This window comes from Chroicocephalus ridibundus, chromosome 15 (assembly GCF_963924245.1).
Source record: "Chroicocephalus ridibundus chromosome 15, bChrRid1.1, whole genome shotgun sequence".
NCBI lineage: Eukaryota > Metazoa > Chordata > Aves > Charadriiformes > Laridae > Chroicocephalus > Chroicocephalus ridibundus.
In genome coordinates, this window is record NC_086298.1 from 3474164 (window position 1) to 3492748 (window position 18585).

Genomic DNA, 18585 nt, shown 5'->3' on the forward strand with positions numbered 1-18585 from the left:
ATGCTTCCCATCAGATGAATCCTTTACTTTGTATTAAACAAATGCTGAAGCAGCAAAGGGGAATCATGAAAATTCATATCCCTTAAACAGCACACTTAAATCCAAATGCAAGACCTACTGCCTTCAGTGAAAGAACCCATTCAAGAGGACCCCAGGAGCTGTAAGTTATGAATTACCTGCAAAACGTCTTTAGCTCAGTATGGTCAGGCATCATTATCTAGAGAAATGCTACTGGAGCGGTTACTATCTCCCAGCATCTCCAATGCACTTCTTTCTTCCACAGAAAGACATTCCTATTTATTTTCTAGCAACCCTCCAATCAGGCAACCCCCAGCTTTACTGCTGCATAGTCAGCAACACGGAAATGAGACTTGATGGTTATGGGGCTAGAGAATACAACGATTTTTCAAGAAAGCTCAAACACTGCTGGGAAATGGCAGCTATGATGAGGTTGAAAACATGAGCTAAGGCCTTCTGGAGAGAGATGCCAACTTCATGGGTGGTAATGATAGTACTCGATGGTCTGTGGGTAGAACCCACACAAAGAGTGAAAGAAAGGAGGCCATGGGCAAGAAATCCAGTATGGCTCTTCCTGCAGGTCCTGTTGGTTGGCAAGTTGCAGAATGCTGATGTGCCCAGCAGCTGTTAACAAGACGAGCTCCCACATGCAGGCCATTTGTTCTGTAAAGATTTCGGTTAGAAGTACCTACGTAACCATCCCAGAAACTTTCATCCCTCAACCCACATCATGCGTCTCTACGGGATCCCTCATAAAGACAGAAGGGAAACATCAAGTTAAAAGGAACAGAACTTCACTGGTGAACCTATCATAAATCAGGAGGAGTTATGTGTAGCCACGATGCAGAAAAGGATGCAAAAGCCAAGGTCTGCTTTGCAAATGGATTGCACAAAACATCTTCCATGTGAGAAGAAAAGCGAGAAAGACAGGGTGGAAGAGAACAATTTGTTCACATTAAAATACCTGTAACAGCCACAGTGCTTAGGGGCTTTGTTTGGTGCCCCCTGGCAAAACCATAAAGCATAACCTCATAGCCAATGCCAGTAATAAGGCCTTTAAGCTTCAGTTGCCGCTGGGCTCCCGTAAGGAGGAACTCCTGTGGGTCCAGCAGCTTGCCAGAATCCACCACGACTACTAGAAAGTTGTCAAAGGCATTCTCCGATGCCATCCACGACACTGTGAACCCATAAGGGTTAATATCAGACACAGTTAGGTTTTCCAGTGGGGGCATGGCCTCTAAAAGAAGGGAAGGTGCAAAAACATACAAAAAAAAAAGAAGCGAAAAACATTTCAAATTAGAAAGTATCACAGATTCCACCAAAGATAAATCACATTTTTCCCCAAAGTATGGATTTGATAGAAGTGCATAGCCAGGACCACAAGACTAGGATTTTCAGTGGAGCCTCCAGAAGTTAAGTGCTCAATTCTTAATTTTCATCAAGGGTGTCTCAGCACCTTATATGACAAGCTCCATTGAAATTCCTTCCAAGCTCACTGTGTAAGCACATTTCTTCTGTTACACATGCACAGTTATAACCAAAACTGTTTTAGAAATGCTATGCATAAAGCTTTTAATTTCCTTCCGCTCATGCCCACCGTCAGTGCTTTAGGGACAAGCCTCAACTTCGGCATTCACAAAGCCTGTATTTTGCTTTTTTACCTCTCTACTTCACGTGAATATCTCCAGCTTTTCTTTTCAATGGTGGAGGGTCAGAGATGCCACAAGGACTGCCAGAAGCAGGACACTGACCAGTCAGGGTCATAGCCAGTGCAACTAAGACATTTTTAAGTGCAAGGAAGAAATTTTTCACTCTGAGGGTGGTGAGCCCCTGGCCCAGGTTGCCCAGAGAAGCTGTGGCTGCCCCATCTCTGGAGGGGTTCAAGGCCAGGTTGGACGGGGCTTGGAGCAACCTGGGCTGGTGGGAGGTGTCCCTGCCCAGGGCAGGGGGGTTGGAACTAGATGATCTTTAAGGTCCCTTCCAACCCAAACCATTCTATGATTCCGTGATGTAAGTACAAAATACTTGCAAGATTGGTTTTTGCAGGGGATAGGAGAGAAAGCAGAATTTGCACTGACTAAGGCCAGGGGCTAATGACCACAGAACAGAGCAATAATCCGTTCAATGAGCCTCACAGGCAGCCGTTAGTGTGATATGTTGACAACTTAAAGAAATTCCAGTAAGGAATCTTTTTTTTTTTCACATCAGTTGACATTTGTCAAAGTTTAGAGGCTGTGGATCAACCCCCCAAAACTTCCCCACCAAGTCTCTGAAAAAAACAAAAAAGGCCAAATTTTCACAATATCCTTGCTCAGAGTATTTTGCTTACTCAAAATCTGGCAAGTCAAATAGGAAGATCAACGGGCTCTGCTAAGCCCTGGCCTTGATCCTGGATCCCAGACATTGCTAGCATTTCTTTAGATTATTTGACAAACCTTGTGCTGTTGTCTCGGGAGCTAACTCATCTGATCTTCCAATCACTCAAATTCCACTCACTTAAGAAAATACCAGTTAAACGCAAAACTTTCTCTGGGAAAGGGCTTTGGGTTTGGTTTTGACATTTCCCAACAGCTGAAATTGATGTTCTGTTAGAATTTGGCGTAAGAATTCCTTCCTAAAATTTTGTAATTTGAAAGTCCTCATGTTTTGATGTTTCCATGTCTGAGTGCTAGAGATTCAGCTCGAATTTACTCAATTTGGAGACGTTTTTGCACCTGACTTGCTTCTAATCAAGCAACCCCAAAGAGTCACATTTTGGGTTGGTTTCTGGGAGGGTGGGTAAACAAATTAAGAGCCCAAAATGTTGAAATTATTTTCCTGGGATAGGCGTTGAGTGACACCAACACACTAAACCCGGCAGGTTTATGTGACCTTGTGGCACATCCTTCTGCTGTGCAGAGTGCACCACGTGTTTACCTAGCTGTGGGAAGCTTCCTCTCAAAATATCAGTGTCCACGGTTTATTTTCAAAAAGGAAGCATTTGTACTCTGGTGGAGCCAAAGAGCAGAGTTGCTCACTTCTAACTACGGGACTGAATGGCAGATCAGAGCTGGTGTAAAATGCAACCATTTGCCTTAAGGAAAATGATCACGGACATTGCCCTTCACAGGAACTGGCAGCCCAGGGGCTGTGAGGGATGCTGCTGCTGCAACTGGTGTTCCCACTGCATGTTAATGAAGAGAGGAGTAAAAGGAAAAGGCCTCAATTTCTCCATTAATCCTATTTACGGTGTCCCTATGTCTATGTGACAAGCCCTGGTGGCACGTACTGGCCACAAAATACATAGAAGGCGAATTCTATGGCATTTATTTGATCATTTAGGAGGCATGTGATGTACAACCAATCCCAGTCAAAACCTAGCCAAAATATTCAGACGTAAGGGATGTGTTGAGGGGACACCACAGGACAGGAGATGTTCTAAAACCCATTCCTCTCTGGATCCTTCAGATGCAACTAGTGGATATTAGGCAAATTTTCCCCTCAGGAGTTAAAAGAGATTATTATACATGGCAGAAGGACTCCAGAGGGCTTTTAACTCACTTTAAACTAGTACTCCTCCTAGAAATTTTTTTTTTAAGGTCAATACGACTTGTCTGACCCATCCTTGCACTAAGTTTGCAAACAAAACCATTGCTGCTGGACAAGATATTCAGTGCTGTAGAGAGTCTTTGTTTAATCCGTATTGGAATACATATTTTTATAAGCCGATAAATGGACTCCAAACCTTTAGGCAGGTACCTGTCATGACAAAAGCAGTGAGGGGCTCTGTGTGAACACCTGCACTGGTGGTCCCCTTAATGTTAATGTCATAGCCAGTGTAATCTAGCAGGCCTGAGATGTGAGCGCTGCGAGCACCTCCCGACACCGTAAGCTCCTGGGGCTCATGTGCTGCATAGGAATCTCTAATGTGTATAACAAACTTGGCAAAAGGCCCATCTCTTGTGGTCCAGGAGAGGTTGAAGCTGTCGGGGGTAACATTTGTGAGTGTGAGCGTGCCCAGCTGTGGCTCAGCCTCTGAAGGAGAAAGGAACACAGGTGAAGAGACAGCGTTACTCCGGGGGGCCGGGGGAATTAGCAGTGGAGGTTTATAGATGCTTAAAGATAAGGCTGAACGTTTTAGCCTTGTTTTGCTGTGGTTGGGGGGAAAAAAAAAAAGCAAGCATTGCAAGAACTGTTTTGTAAGGTTTTGGAAAGAAGCCATTGAAATTAGTGCTGACTCTTAGTTTATTTTTTTCATTTAATTTTCTTTAAAACTCTCAATTTTCCCAATGGAATTTGAGCCTGATTTACAGAAGCACCAACAACATACAGTCCTGTGGTAAAAACACTGAAATTGCAGGAAACTCCACACTGGGAATTTGATGGGAATACAAACCCATGGCAATTCCGCAGTAGATAAAGTAGGATTCAGGCAGGAATTAGGTGAATCCAAAACAGGCATCCTTGAAATCCCAGTTCAGCTTCTGCTTAGTGTTTCTGTTGCCTGGAGTTATAGATACTTCTATTTTTGGACCCTGAAGTTTATGAGGGGCTTCAGTCCTAACATTGATTATCTCAGCACTAATCTCAGGCCAAAACCTCCCTGGACTCCGCAGATAAGGTGTTCCTCATCCTCTGATTAGGCACAATCAGAGAATATCTAATAGAATGAACAAAAAACCCCGCAACACTGCAGTTGCTCTCCTTCCTGACTGTCGGGTGGTCAGGGCACTTCTTTAGAGAAGTAAAGATTTTCCTTTTCTGCTAGAGGAAATTCAAAATCACATCCCTCCCTTGCCAGGGAAGGAGCTTGGCCATCAGGCTACAGGAGAGGGAGAGCTCCTCACCATCCTGTTTTAAAGTTATTCCATTTAGCATAAAATCATTAAAGATTCATTAGACACTGAGAAAGCACAAATATGACCCGGCAGTCAAGTGCTGAGAGAATCCCGTGCCTCCTCTCAGGGGTGATTTTCTAGGTTTTCTTTTGCCAATTGAGTACAAACCAAGAACACCTTGGGAAATGCAGCCAGTGAGATACAGGAAAATAACCGTGTAAGTGATTCATGCTGGGAGAAAAGTAAGAAAGATGTATCCCACTGACAAAGAGAACAGTGACAGAACGAAATCCTTTCCTTAACTAAAACATGAACTGCTGCAAGATGTTCCAACTTTTATTCCCGTCCCTCATGGCAAGACTTTTAAAAATAACAGTCCACCTTCTTCTCTAGAAATGCCTAGGAACAGGTGAATCCAAGTGGCCCCAATTAAGGACACATGCTGTTGTCATGCTGTCAACCAGTGACCGTCAATGCCTTCATGGCTGACAGTAAAGATGTCACCATGTAAGCACGGTACTTCCGAAGACAGAGGAGGAGATGAGAAAATATCCACAAAGCAAACAGGGTTGGGTGCAGAACCCAGTGAAACCGAGCATGGAGCCGTCAGCCCCGCATGCAGGTCAGAGAGGACAAAGAGAGTGGATCCTTTCCAATCTCATCCTGAAATGGCTGCATTCCTTCACATGCCACTTGCATCCAGTCAGGCACGTTCACATCACGACACCCAGACTCCAAAGAACACTACATGCAAAATAAGTTGAAATTATCTCTTCAAGCAAGTCTTAGTGATCTTCCACCATCCTGGAATCCGATATCCAGTGAAACAAGACAGGTCTTAGAGACTCAAAGGTAGCAATGCAAGTGACAGAGTGGTGGGCTGACCATCAAGAAAGGGTGAACTTGCTTTTTGAGCCCTGATCTCTTCTGGGAAGGCATAAAAACACTAGGCAAAGAAGAACATCAGAACCAGCACAAGGCAGCCAGACCACTCCATGCAGTTTCGGTTGGTCATTTAGCATGCTGCATGAAACTCCCACAAGAGACACAAATGCCTTGGAAGACATTTGGTTTTATGAAGAACCACCAAAATGGCATGCAGGTGCCTCTCCAGGCTGATAAAGACACGAAGACCTCCCACCCACAACAAAGCAAGTGAGGATGGGATGAACAAGAACTTTAGTCCAGATCAAGTGCAAAGATACTCTGTGAAAAATATTAACCATCTGGAGCAAGTCAATTATATATACACAGAACTTGCAGGTAAGTGTATATATAAGGAAACCAATCATGGTTTACTACTGGCTCCCTTAATGATGGGGGCACTTTTTCAGCCTTTTCCATTGTCTCAGATCTCTCTTTTTCCAAGCACTCTCAGGCCCAGCATATTTCAGCCTCCCCTCATAGTGATCTCCCTATAATTTACCAAAGGAACGATGATGAGTTGGAGCCATGTTTTAGAGCAGTTCGGTGGACAGCAAAAGAAAGAAGAGAAAAAAGCAAACCTGGAAGGTGAAACAGTGAAATACCTGTGGTTGCCAGTGCTGTCAAGGTCTGACCACCTTGCCCATCAATTACACCGTGGAGTTGGACAGTGTAATTAGTGGCAGCTTTGAGGTTGGTGACTACATAGCGCCGGGAGGCCCCTGGCACTGTGTGCACCAGGGAGTCCAAAGGGAAGTCAGAGTTTCTGACTTCTAGAATAAAATGGTCAAAGGCATTGTCCTGCGCTTCCCACGTGAGTGACATGCTGTCTGAGGTAGCATTTGATACAGTGAGTTTGCTAAGGAGAGGTTCCTCTACTACAGGAAGAAAAACAAACGGAAATGTATTGCAATTATTAAAACCCAAAGCAATAAAATAAAATAATATAGAAGTTTGAGTTCATATGAACCACAGGCCACAAAAATCATCTAGCCTTGTGTTTCTCAATGTTTTCCACAGCGCAACTCCTGCAGTCACGCTGCCCGTGTTACCCATGATTCAGTGAGGATATACACAATCTGCTGATGCTAGAAACTGCAACTCTGCATTATCTGATCACTGAAATTTGATATTCTGTCTAATGTCAGTAACCACATCAATCTGTTGCTATGACAAATTGCTATGATAACTTTTCCTAAGATCATGTCAGCAGGCAAAATTTAATAGAGATATTAAATGATCACAACATGAGCGATTATCTGCCTACTATGAGAATGCACCTTCTGCTTCTGTAGTCTCGTCCTCTCCTTCCACTTTCATACTGTAATTGGCTAAAGCACATTGAACATTCGACTTCCCTGTCTGTTCTGGAAAAACTGTCAACTGTAAAACTTCAAGAAGCCCAATGTGCCAACAAGTAAATGCCTGCTTATTTCCTTCACAACATCAAGTCAAATGGACTCTTTCAATCTCTCATATCATGTAAACTGAATTCTGAAGTCAAATTTAAGCAATGCATCTGCCTTGTAGGAGTCTGCTGTCGCAGACTGAAACGTGCCTGAAATCTACTTAGAGAATCAGGATAAAAACTGTATCTAGAAATCAGCTTATCTGAGAGAAATAGGGTCTCCTCTATGCTGGGAGGCAGATGCAAACACATGTTACAAGGCTAACATAATGAATTATCTCCCGCTTCGTTCTTGGGAAATTTGTTTTGCTTCTTATCTGTGTCAGAGGCTGGTCTAACCTTAATGTTTGAACAAGAGCAAACTTATTGTGTGAATGAAATCACTTCACAGTGTGATTGACTGACTTTGCTGTACGTGAGGGCGGATTAACATTCACAGTTCAAAATGGCTCCGGAAGGTCTTCCTTAGAAGGTGTCAAACAATGAGGTAGAGGATTTGGTAATGGGTAGACTGATGGGTTAGCTGAGGGCAGGGAAAGGGGCACAACCTGTAAGGAAGAGTTAGAAGAAAGGAGAGTTAGCATCGAGGTAGGTTTTATATACCTGTTGTAGCTGCAGCACTTATTGCCTGTGTGCGGAAACCATGAGAGATTCCATAGAGGTAGACAATAAAATCAGTGCTGGGAGAAAGCCCTGAGATATGAGCAGTTCTTGAATTGCCTGAGATGTTGAACTCCATGGGCTCCAGCAACCTGTTAGAATCAATAATTTCAATAGTAAAGACGTCGAAGTCCCCGTTGGTGGTTGTCCAAGAAAGGTTGAAGCTTTCAGGAGTAATGTCGGAAACGGTTAGCTCACCAACTTCTGGGTGCGCTCCTGAGGAGGGAAACAACATTGGTCAGAAGGGGACAGGCCTGTACCTCCTCCTGCTCAGAAATGCCGCGCTGCTCTGCTCATGCTGGCAGCACTCCAAGCTGCCGTTGGAGAAAAGGGTTTGAGTAAAAGCTTGCTACAAGCAGACAGGCACTAAGGGGCAGAAATCAAATTAAAGCATCTCAAAATGTTAAATAAGAAAAAAAAAGAAAGAAAGAAAAAACAAGCTTTAAAGCTATGGCTATTTCCTTTTGCCTCCAGGAGCAGCCATGTGTTTTCGAGGTCTGAGCATGAAAGCAGATGCAAAAGAACTTTTCCAAATGCCCCTAGGGCATTTGGAAAAGCCAGCTTCCAGTTTTCGGAGAAGCTGAAACTAGAGCTATTTCTTTATCCAAAGGAAAAGGTTGTGGGTTTTTTGCTCTTCTACTTTCCCTTTCAGCTTAAGCCTATGAAAGCTGGCACGTAATTTTGGAGCTAGAGCCAAAATGCAAAGCAGTGATAGCTGCCTTGGGGTTTCTTCCTCTCTGTAGGCATCCCTGACATGTTACAGGAAGGCTCAGAAAATTCTGACAATTGGAAGTCCCCAGAAAGGAAAATTTTGAAAAGTCGGGTGCTGAGCATGACCCAGAAAGGGAAGGGAAAACCTCAGCAGGGCATCTTCTGCTGTTTTCGCTAAGCTAGTAAAAAGAGAGCACATTGCGTATTTAGGCAGGACACCCATGATGTCTGTTTTCTTGTTTGTCCCTGTACAGCCTCCTTTGTCCAGCCACATTTGTCTATTTTCAATGGGCAATCTGCTACCAGCTCACACTCAGGACTCTCAAAGCACAGGGCTTCTAGCCTGCAGCAGGACTCAGCCCAAAGCAAGTGCCTTGTGCCAGACACATTTCTACCTAAGCCAGGCGGCTTAAAGCATTATTGACACAAGCAAACTTCATTGTGTTTAATGTTTTAAATAGAATTTAGTTCTTATGTGTACTTTTATTCCCTTCTGTGCTGGGTAACAAGAGCTTGGGGAAATCAAATACGAGCAAGCTCTGGCCATCTCACAGTCACAGGAGGCTGCAGAAGTCTGTAAGGAAGCCCAGAGGCAGCAGATATCGTCTACAAGAAATTACCTGAAGGAAGAGCCACCGGTGCCCCTTTATTGCCAATTAATTCATAGCCTTTTTGTTACCAATGTTCACAATACCTGGAAGAGTCAGTGAGCCATACAGGATAGACATAAGTATATATTTACTTCTCACAGTCAAAGCTCAGCTCATGATAAGCTCTCATTTAAAACTGTAGTCTTTCACAAGATCAGCCAGAAAATTATTTTTGGGGCTTTTGATTAGTTTCATGCAACCTTCTGATAATGTGGGGCTCACCTTCCCTTCTTTCAGGTCATTTTTATGCCAGGGTAGTTCTGCTGAATTTGGTCTTCTTCATTAAACTTTTCCAGACAAATCAGACTTTTTAACAGCCTTGTGTGGCTTAATACACGATACTACTCCTGGTAGGAATTCACTTGTGGTTTTTTCTATATGAGAACATATAGAAGGTGCCTGTCCTTGCCCTCAAGACAGATGCACACGCTATAACCTGAGTTTGTATTTACACAGAAGCTGGTGCATAATTTCAGAGGTAGCTTCTGATGGGTGAAAACTAAACATATTCTTCGGCTTTGATTATCTGCACTACAAAGAACAGATTTTTATAATGTTACAAGTCAACCTGGGCTTTCCCGACCATGTACAACAGTCAGTTGGGTTTTGCTGTTAGTGTCAACCAGCAGAAAAGTGAGTAAAGGGAACAAAACAAGCCATTCTGAGGTAGATGGAAAAAGCATTCCTAAAAGCGAAGGGCTCCATGGGGGCACTGAGACTCTTATTGGAAAGTCTGATCATGAGACATTTCCATGCCAGAGATGTTCAGCCAAGCTTTAACGAGCTCAGTGCAGCCCATGCAAAGCCGACCGAGAGAGCAAGCTCTGCCGAGCAGCTGCAACAGCTCTGGCTCGCAGCCCCGTCTGCAAGGACAGGGCGCCATGAGACTGGGTGAGTGACTTGAAGAGATACCTGTCATGGTTTCAACAGAAAGAGGTTTGGTCCTGTAGCCTTGAATCACACCATGAAGTGTGATGTTATAAGGTGTGTTGGCCTTGAGGCCTGTAACATTCATAAAGCGCAGTCCGCCTGGGACTGTGATATTCCGGGTTTCTTCGGGATTGTCCGACTCCTGCACCTGAATGATAAAGTTCTCATAGGCCCCATCGGCTGCTGTCCAGGTGAGCTGGAAACCATCCCAGCCAGTCTCTGACACTGATAATTTTCCAAGCTCAGGTTCCTCCTCTGAATAAGGACAGAGAGTCAATCAGTTACTCAGGTTACAGGGTAGTGGCAATGAGGTATTACTTAATGATGTTCTGTGTTAATGAATTTCATTTGTAATCAGTGACTCGGGGACGGACCCCCCCACACACATTTACATTCTCAGCTGCCTCAGATAACGTGCAAAGTCTCTTCAGAGACACAGCAAAACAGAACATTAAGAAAAGAACTGCAGTAATAAATAATAACCACATTAATACGAAAAGGCTGCTTACAGAAAGCAGCTTATAGACCATCTTACAGCTGCAAGTGTTTTGCCAACATGAATTACAACTCCCTAGGAGACAAGTAAGTATTACTATAACCACTTTACTGCACTACTAACAACTCAGTGTTTGCCATTAAGAAATGGCTGCGAATACTGCAACGATGCCTGATGTAAGGGTAGGAAGACATTGAGTTTAGAGTACTTGGATTCAGATGTTTATGCTTTCAATTGTGTCCACAAGAAGGATGCTATTTATTCTTCCAAACTATTTTTAATCCAAAACAATAAAGAAGGGGAAAATTCCTCCATGTCTGCATGTCTTTAATTTAATGGATTTGTCTTCCTTATGTTATTCTGCCCACAAAAACTTCCTGGAGGCAGAGAAGCCTGGGTTTTCAGAATTACTGATATTAATCTCAAATTGAAATCTGCATTCACAGAAATCAACATTCTCAAAAGGCATCACTGGGGTGGCCAAGGAAGTTGGGAACCATCAGAGCTAACTCTCTGAGGCTGTTAAATCTGAAAATTTAGGTCATTTTTTCCAGTGAGAACAGAAAGTCCTCTGTTACAGAGGAAATATAACCGATACTTTAAAATTAACAGTCATATGGGAAAATGACAGAATAATACCTGCTTTTTTTCTACATGAAAAATCTCGCTATATGATCCATCATTGGCCTGTGGACTGCAATGACTTTTTAGCACTTTTCTTATTTAGTTGCATTGTCGACACATAAGCATATAATAAGAAGAGAGTCTAGCTGAATAATCCCGATCTGCACAACTAAGAATTTTTAATAGACAATGCAGGAGGGAAACGCATCTGATTTGTCAGTTCAACTTTAAGCTTTAGGTATATTTTAAGACAGAAGGTGAAGGGGCCCTGGAATAAATGAAAACTAGGTTCAGCAACATTACTCAAATTTTCACCCTGTAAAAACAGAGTGCATGTTGTATGAGTGTTGCATAGCCTTAGGTAGGTAGCTGGAGTTGTATTTTCAGAGGTTGAGCACTCATAGGTCACAGCCAATTCTCTTCAGTGAGATTCAGTAATGTACAGTGAATTGCTACCACTCAGGAAAGCAAGAGTTTTGACAAGCTTTTCCCATCCTGTTAGAAAGGAAGAGATTGATTATGAAATAACGCCATGATGTTAAAAAGCATGAATCCAGAGCTGTTTTGCTTTATCAGGAACACAAATAAGCTACATTGGGGCAAAATATGAATCCTGTAAAAATAGCACTGTTTCGCTGAAAATGAGAAAGCAGGACAGAAAAAGAAGTGGTTGTATCAGAAATAATGATCTTTTGGTGGCAACAGAAACCGATAAAACAAACGCATTTCCTTAAAATGAAAGTGCAACTAAACCAAAAGTTACAGTAAGGTAAAATCTTTCAAGTAAAAGCTTGATTATAATAAATAATGCAGCAATCATCACAGCTTAAAAGCAATTCAGATTTCTCTGAAGGGTGCTCAGTTTCATTCGCCTCCAAGATGCAGCGTCCCTTCTCCTCCCGTCTGTTTCTCATGCATGTCTGCAATGGAAGCGCACACAACCCCATCATGCTCTCTAGGGACCAAGAGATTCTGATACAAAATCATGCACCAACTCGGACTGTTGGAGACCTCCAAGAGCCTCATCCATAAAGCATCCAACATATATGACAAAACAATGACAACGACCATGGCAAATGATATCAAGGGATGATGTTTCTTACTTTACAAAAAAAAAAAAAAAAGACAGAGAACAAACCATTGAGAGATGAGACTGCTCTAGCCTTCTTAGTAGGTGTGAAATAACCTGTGTGTTTCTATGTAAATATTTCATCTCATGCTGTGAATTTGGTTTCGAGTGATGGACAGGTACAGTCATTAGCCTCCAGCTAGATTCTCCAGATATGAACTTACACACCGGTACTTTGATCATTATTGAACTGAGCCCTGTGGCTATAGACCTGCTTCCTCATGAAATTCATGTAACAGGGATAAGAGGGGGAAGTTTTCAGAAAGGTATACTCCCAATGTGTTTCAATCTTTTTTTTTCTCTGACATCACCACTTCCATGCCAATGCTACAAAACTGCAACCTCCTTGCAATCTTTCTCACATTTGAGCCACAATCCAGACAAATACTTGTAGCATCTTGCTATTTTCACATTCCTTGTAAATAGCAGATGCATCAATATCTCTCTTTGCATGCGGTTTGAAAAGAGAGAATTGATGCTACATCACCTTAAAAGCTGCATGGGGCATTGTCCATGCTGCACCACTCAAGGCTCTCATTCCATAGCAATAAGAGTTTTATCCCGTGCAAAAGGAAGAAAAAAAAAAAAACAGCTAAGAAGAAAGGCATCACTCACAAAGCCTAGCATTTCTGCAGTGGAACAGCAGTACGAAAATGAAGTTCTGTATTTCAAAGCAGAAAAGGAACATATGGCTAACGAATCCATAGAAAATACCTGTAGCAGCTATGGCTTCCAGGGACCAAGAGAGCTGACCTTGGGTGCTTCCACGGAGGGTAATCTGGTAGTGTGTACCAGCTGTGAGACTGGTAATTTCTGTTTCTCGATGGTTTCCCGGCAAAAAGATTTCCTGTGTTCTGTTTAAACTGGACAGGTCTTTCAGAGTGATAAAGAACTGATCAAATACCTCATCCTGTGCTGCCCAAGACAAGGTGAAACTACTGAAAGTCCTGTGTGTTATATTAAGGTCATGAAGAGCACCAGTGGCTTCTGTGATGGGAAGGTCAGCGGGCACCAAAAGCAGAGCATGAGAATCAGTGCTGGGGTTTGTTAAGTAACTTAGCTCTGTAGGTGCAGGACTGGTAGGATTAAATGATGTTTCATTGTTTGATTCTCCAGGTGTTGTGACTAGATGTGCTAAACAGAGGTAAATTACAAGTTAAAATTTCCTGGTAATAAATCCCCAAATACACCAAAAGACGGCTAACATCTGCTACAAAACAGTTTGTGTGCTTTGCATTAAAGAGCTCTAAGAACAGAGAAAACAGATGGGTACTTCTTTTTTGGAGACTGAATCCAGGCCATAAGCAAAGGTAGCATCACCAAGCACAACATGGTTCTCGTGCAAGCACAGTAATGAGCAGATCCAGGGAAACAACCATGAAACTCAGAGATGAGCTGGGATGCTTCCAGCAGAGAAGCGGGCACATCCTCAGTTGATGTAAATCAGAACACTTTAACGACCTCCAAAGAACTCTGCTACTTTACATCGGTGAGGATTTCAACCCTAAGTCTCTCAAACATGCCTTTTATCTTTACTACAGCGTGCCAGTTATTGCTTCTGATACAAACCGTAAGTGCAATGCATGCCAAATATCACAAACATATCTGAATCCACACTAAGAAATCAGCCACAGCAGAAGCATGCTAAGCCTCGTCCTATCAAAACCAGGTTTGGATGAGTTATCCGTCTGGATACATGCAGAATTTTCAAAAAAGGCAGGGGGACACACATCCTTACCTAAAAACCAAGACAGAAAGAACTTGAGCAATCTTTCTTTAAAGAGATCCAAAGGAACAGAAAAGAAAAAGAGTTGGCCTTCAACATGCTGAATGATCTGTGAACATATCTTGTAGTACAGTCAGATTCTGAAAATCTCAGAGATCACAGAGATCACAGAGAAGGTGTTTCTGATCACAGCTGCAAGGCAACAGGCAGGTGATTTTTCTGACATGCAGAATTATCTCCTCATTACTGTAAAACCACATCATTTCACACCTCAGTGACTGCCTTGCTTTCATGCTCCACTTGCATTCAATTAAGAGAGAGCAAGTCATCTACCATCATCAATCAGATCAGCACAAATACGTACTCAGGATTCAGTATCTGCCTCCAAATCCACACATGTATCAAAAGAAAAAAAAAAGTTCTCAGAGGAGAAAGATCAATTAAAAATGTTTTCAAATAAGTGCAGAAACGTTATCTTGAAAATACACTCTCAGGACAAACACAGATGTAAAAACATTGTTTTCTGCTCACCTCCAGGAAGGAGAGAAGCCTGTGAGGCACACAGTTATTTTTATTTACATATATCATTGATACTCTTGACTTAGGTAAGGGCCCTCCTTAAATTACCCCAGCACACGATCTGAACCAGGCCCTATGTATGGTACAGCCTGAAGATGGCCACGTTGTCATCACACCAGCACACCTGCAATGCTAACCACTAGAAGGAATCCCTTCTTTCTCAGTAAATGGACTGTCAGAACTATCTGACCGCACTTGGTTACTGAGCTCACGTAACAAGGCAGGAAGACATGGAAGACATGCAGTAGGGAACCGTTAGCCTTCTGTGGCTTTCAGCTGCTTGGGCACAATTAGATGCCAACCAGCCCTCTCCTATTCTGGGAGCACGCAAAAAACTGGCATCGAGCAAGTGCACTGGTACTTGGTTCAGCCTTAAGGTTGCCTACTTAGCATGCACAGTGGTAGCTGGGCTTCACTGGGGAGTACTTCTGCAGAAGACATGCACAGAGAGAGTGAAGAGAGCAGTGGGGAGGAAAGGGCAGCAGAGCGTTACACATGTACAGCTCCATGCTGTGGATGGTCCCACTGGGAAACTGCCATGCACCCTGAATTGGAAACCTAGGACAAAACATCCAAAAACACAAGGGAAAAAGAAAAAAACAAAGTTGCATTACACTCCTGATATACCATGGATCCCTGAGGAAACCCTGTGTAATATTAGTCAAAACTGACATCTCATTTTCCCTCATTTTATTTGACCACCCCTACTGACTTTTCTCCCAGACTCCTGTCGCTTATAGTATAACCACGCAAGGACTTGGTTTCCCTAACCTGAATGGGAAATACAGCAACAGTTCAACTGCATTATACAAAAACGGAGGGACCTACCACCTAGTTGGCACTTTAAATCAGAATTTTGCTGTCACAAGTGGGTTAATAATAAATATTATTGTGCCAACTTTGACAACTGCATGGGAGGTTGCCATGTACAGATTGTCTCATGGAATATATATATTAATATGTAGTTACATTACCTCTGGTATTTTTTCAGGCCAAATTCTGAATATTGCCTCAGGTTTAATGACTTGACTCCATAAATGAATTTGTGGATGAGAAAGAGTGGTCTACCCTCTACACACACACCCCCCGCTATAAACACACATATACCCCACATTGTGTTCATGCGTAATAGAGGAATATGTGGCTTTATGTACAAACATACAACAGATAGAAAAAAGAAAATTATTTGAATACATGGAAAATACTGATGTTACAGACAGTGTCAGTGTTCATTGTTTTGCAGATAGAATACTATAACAGATAATGGAAAATCTGGAAAAGAGTCAAACTAAAGGATAACAAGACCAACAGAGTTCAAACATTTGACTTAGCAACTAGGGGAATAGATGGGGAGAAGAGAAAGAGAGCTCTAGGAGCCGCAGGTGGGTGGATGAATCGCAGCCAGACAGGATGAGTCATGGTGGCAAAATGAATGAATAGTAGACGCCAAAGAGCTGAAAGCTAGGTAGAAGGAACAGTGGATGGACAACAAACATACGCTCTTTCTCAGACTAGAATACTTCTCAATATCATTCTCTTAGTAAAATCTTCAGGCTGAGTATGGCCCAAATATGTCCATACTGCTGTTGCTGGCCTTTTGAGGAATTCCATTGTAATGCTTCACTGGCGCTTTTAACAAAAAAGAATGTTAATGTCCTGCCAGGACATTTCCCCAGTTACTTGGGATGGAGCAAACAGTATTCTGCATTATTTCTTGCTTCTGTCTCTTGGATTTTATATTATTTTCCAAGAGAGGCTATCAGCCAGTTTCACTGCGGAGTGTCTCATCAGCTCAAGCACACTATAACGCATGATGGCCTACAAAGGTACTTGCATTCTTCTTAGACCCCCTTTGGCTAAATGTCTTTCCCCTCTCTCAACCAGATGGTTAAACTGGGCTTACAGCGCAGGTGCACCTCTGAATTTCATAAAGAAAGCATTTCAATGTATCACGAGCCGGAAATACTACAGGAGCTACCATTAAAATTCCTCAAACTGAAGTCAGCTTCCAGGTTCTCTTAGCAGAGGAATCAGCTGAAGAGATGGACAATCTTTACCGGCAAATTTATTTTCCCAGTGGTCAGTACTGTAGTTTCCCATTGAACTAGCACACCTAATCTTTCCTCCTAACTTTTCTGAGTTTGTATAAAAAAGGGTGGCGCAATCTAAAACTAGTAGAAGCCAGGAGAGGAAGAGGGAGTGATGCACAACACAGACAAGGGTCTTTAGCAAACAGCATAAATCTTCTTAAGAACATTCAACACAATGGAAAAGTTACTTCTCCAAGCCATGCTCCTACGGGCAATTCACTTCCAGAGGCAAGACTGTATCACATCCACGATTCATCAGCAGTTGCTGCACAATCTGGGTCCTTCAGCAGAGGAATTTGATGTTGGCACTTGGTTTCTCTAATGTCCACTCATTTATCTCCACAGGCCTCTCACGCCTGATGTATTACCATCCGTCTTCCTCCAGGACCCACATTGTGCTATGTAGGCAGGGTTCCAGAACCAGAGCAAGAAGGAACAAAGCTGCAGTCTGACTGCTCAGCTTCCTCAGAGCCAGGTTACGTGCTCACCCTACAGATTAGTTGTTAATCTGATGTAACATTTTCAAGACATGCTGTCAGAAAGGTCCCTCCAACTACTAAAACGGCTCATCCTCTTCGATTTCTGAAGTGGTTCTTAGCCAAAACCTTAGTGCAGTGCTGAGGAGGTCCTCTAACAAATAAGCAGTACCCTATTTTGTGATACCTTTGTTAATAACAGAAAGGAGGTACCTGTTGTAGCCACAGCTTCCAGAGGAGAAGAGCGCTGTTCTCCAGCCAATCCATACACCTTGATTTTATAGGAAGTGTTAGCTTGGAGGCCGTCAATCACAGCACCTAGGGATTCTCTGGGCAGGGAGGTTTCTGCAGGGGGCCCAGCTGCCAGTGACACTTCCTTGTACTCCACCACAAAACTACTGTAGACTCCTGTATTCGCATACCATGAGACACTAAAGCTTTGGTCTGTTACCCTGGAGACCACGAGGTCCCTCAGTGCATCCTCCTGCATCCCTGAGGCCTCTGGAGTAAGAAAACTCCCAGAGCCAGAGAGCTGCTCTGGGTCAGGAGTCATTGCCTGCATTGGGGTTAGACTATACAGAGCTACAAAGAAACAAACAAGCAAATGGCAGTGTGAAATAGTCAGTCTTTGCAGGAAAGCAAAATAACATTTAGCAAACTGTTCACTTCATAATCTTTACCATCCCTTGAATGTAGAATCATGGACACCAGTTAAAAAAACCAAACTTTGTCACTTGAGCTGCACTTCATCCATATGAAGAGACAGAAGCAACAGAAGGCTGCCATCCTGTACTGTGGAAGATTTTGTGACATGTTCTTTGCTAGAGGTTCATGAGCTCTGAATGTTTCAGCTGTCTGTGTGTGGACAGTTGATAAATATAAAAAGGTAATAAGAAGAATGCGAGAGGGGAGAGAAGGCACCAACAGAAGATCTTCAGCTCTGGGGCTGAAAGAAGCTTTACCCTCAGTGATAGAAAATTTACTATGCAAACAAATAAAAATAACATGTGAAACTCCTGAATACCTGCCGGCAGAGAAGCCTGACTGAACCATCAACAGGCTGGGAAGAATATAAGATGAAAACTGGCAATCTGGAGAAGCAAAGGAAACTCTGAAAAGAAAATTTCTCAGCCCTTCCATAGTCCCTGGCTCCCTTGTTCAGCGGGGATGGCACATGCCCCTCTAAACAGCAGGACTGTCTCCTCCACCCACCGAGGAGAGCTAGCCCGGACCTCGCTGTGCTACTGGCATTTTCCACTTCAATCTTTCCTTTCTCTCCCTCTGGTTGCTCCAAGTACTCTCCCCAGCAGCGCAATGGACCTGAGGTCCCCCATAGCTCTGCAAGAA

At 43.0% G+C, this 18585-nt stretch overlaps 2 protein-coding genes across 4 annotated transcripts in view; both read right to left on the reverse strand.

Moving 5' to 3' along the window:
- Positions 1–18585, reverse strand: part of LOC134523660 (tenascin) — a 75209-nt gene that overhangs the window by 19693 nt on the left and 36931 nt on the right. Inside the window, exons 11-15 of one of the 3 annotated variants that reach the window (XM_063352827.1) lie at positions 10101–10373; positions 7771–8043; positions 6365–6637; positions 3757–4032; positions 983–1255 (exon numbers count right to left, since the gene is read on the reverse strand). The exons of 1 other annotated variant lie outside the window; for it this stretch is intronic. In XM_063352827.1, coding sequence (XP_063208897.1) covers positions 983–1255; positions 3757–4032; positions 6365–6637; positions 7771–8043; positions 10101–10373 — 1368 coding nt within the window. The remainder of the gene's footprint in view (positions 1–982; positions 1256–3756; positions 4033–6364; positions 6638–7770; positions 8044–10100; positions 10374–18585) is intronic. One more of the 3 variants, XM_063352825.1, reaches the window with a different exon arrangement.
- Positions 14190–18464, reverse strand: LOC134523661 (tenascin-like). The gene is made up of 2 exons (XM_063352828.1): positions 17452–18464; positions 14190–14285 (listed from the first exon to the last, which is right to left on the reverse strand). Exons 1-2 carry the CDS (start codon positions 17798–17800, stop codon positions 14227–14229), a joined length of 408 nt encoding a protein of 135 aa, XP_063208898.1. The 5' UTR covers positions 17801–18464; the 3' UTR covers positions 14190–14226.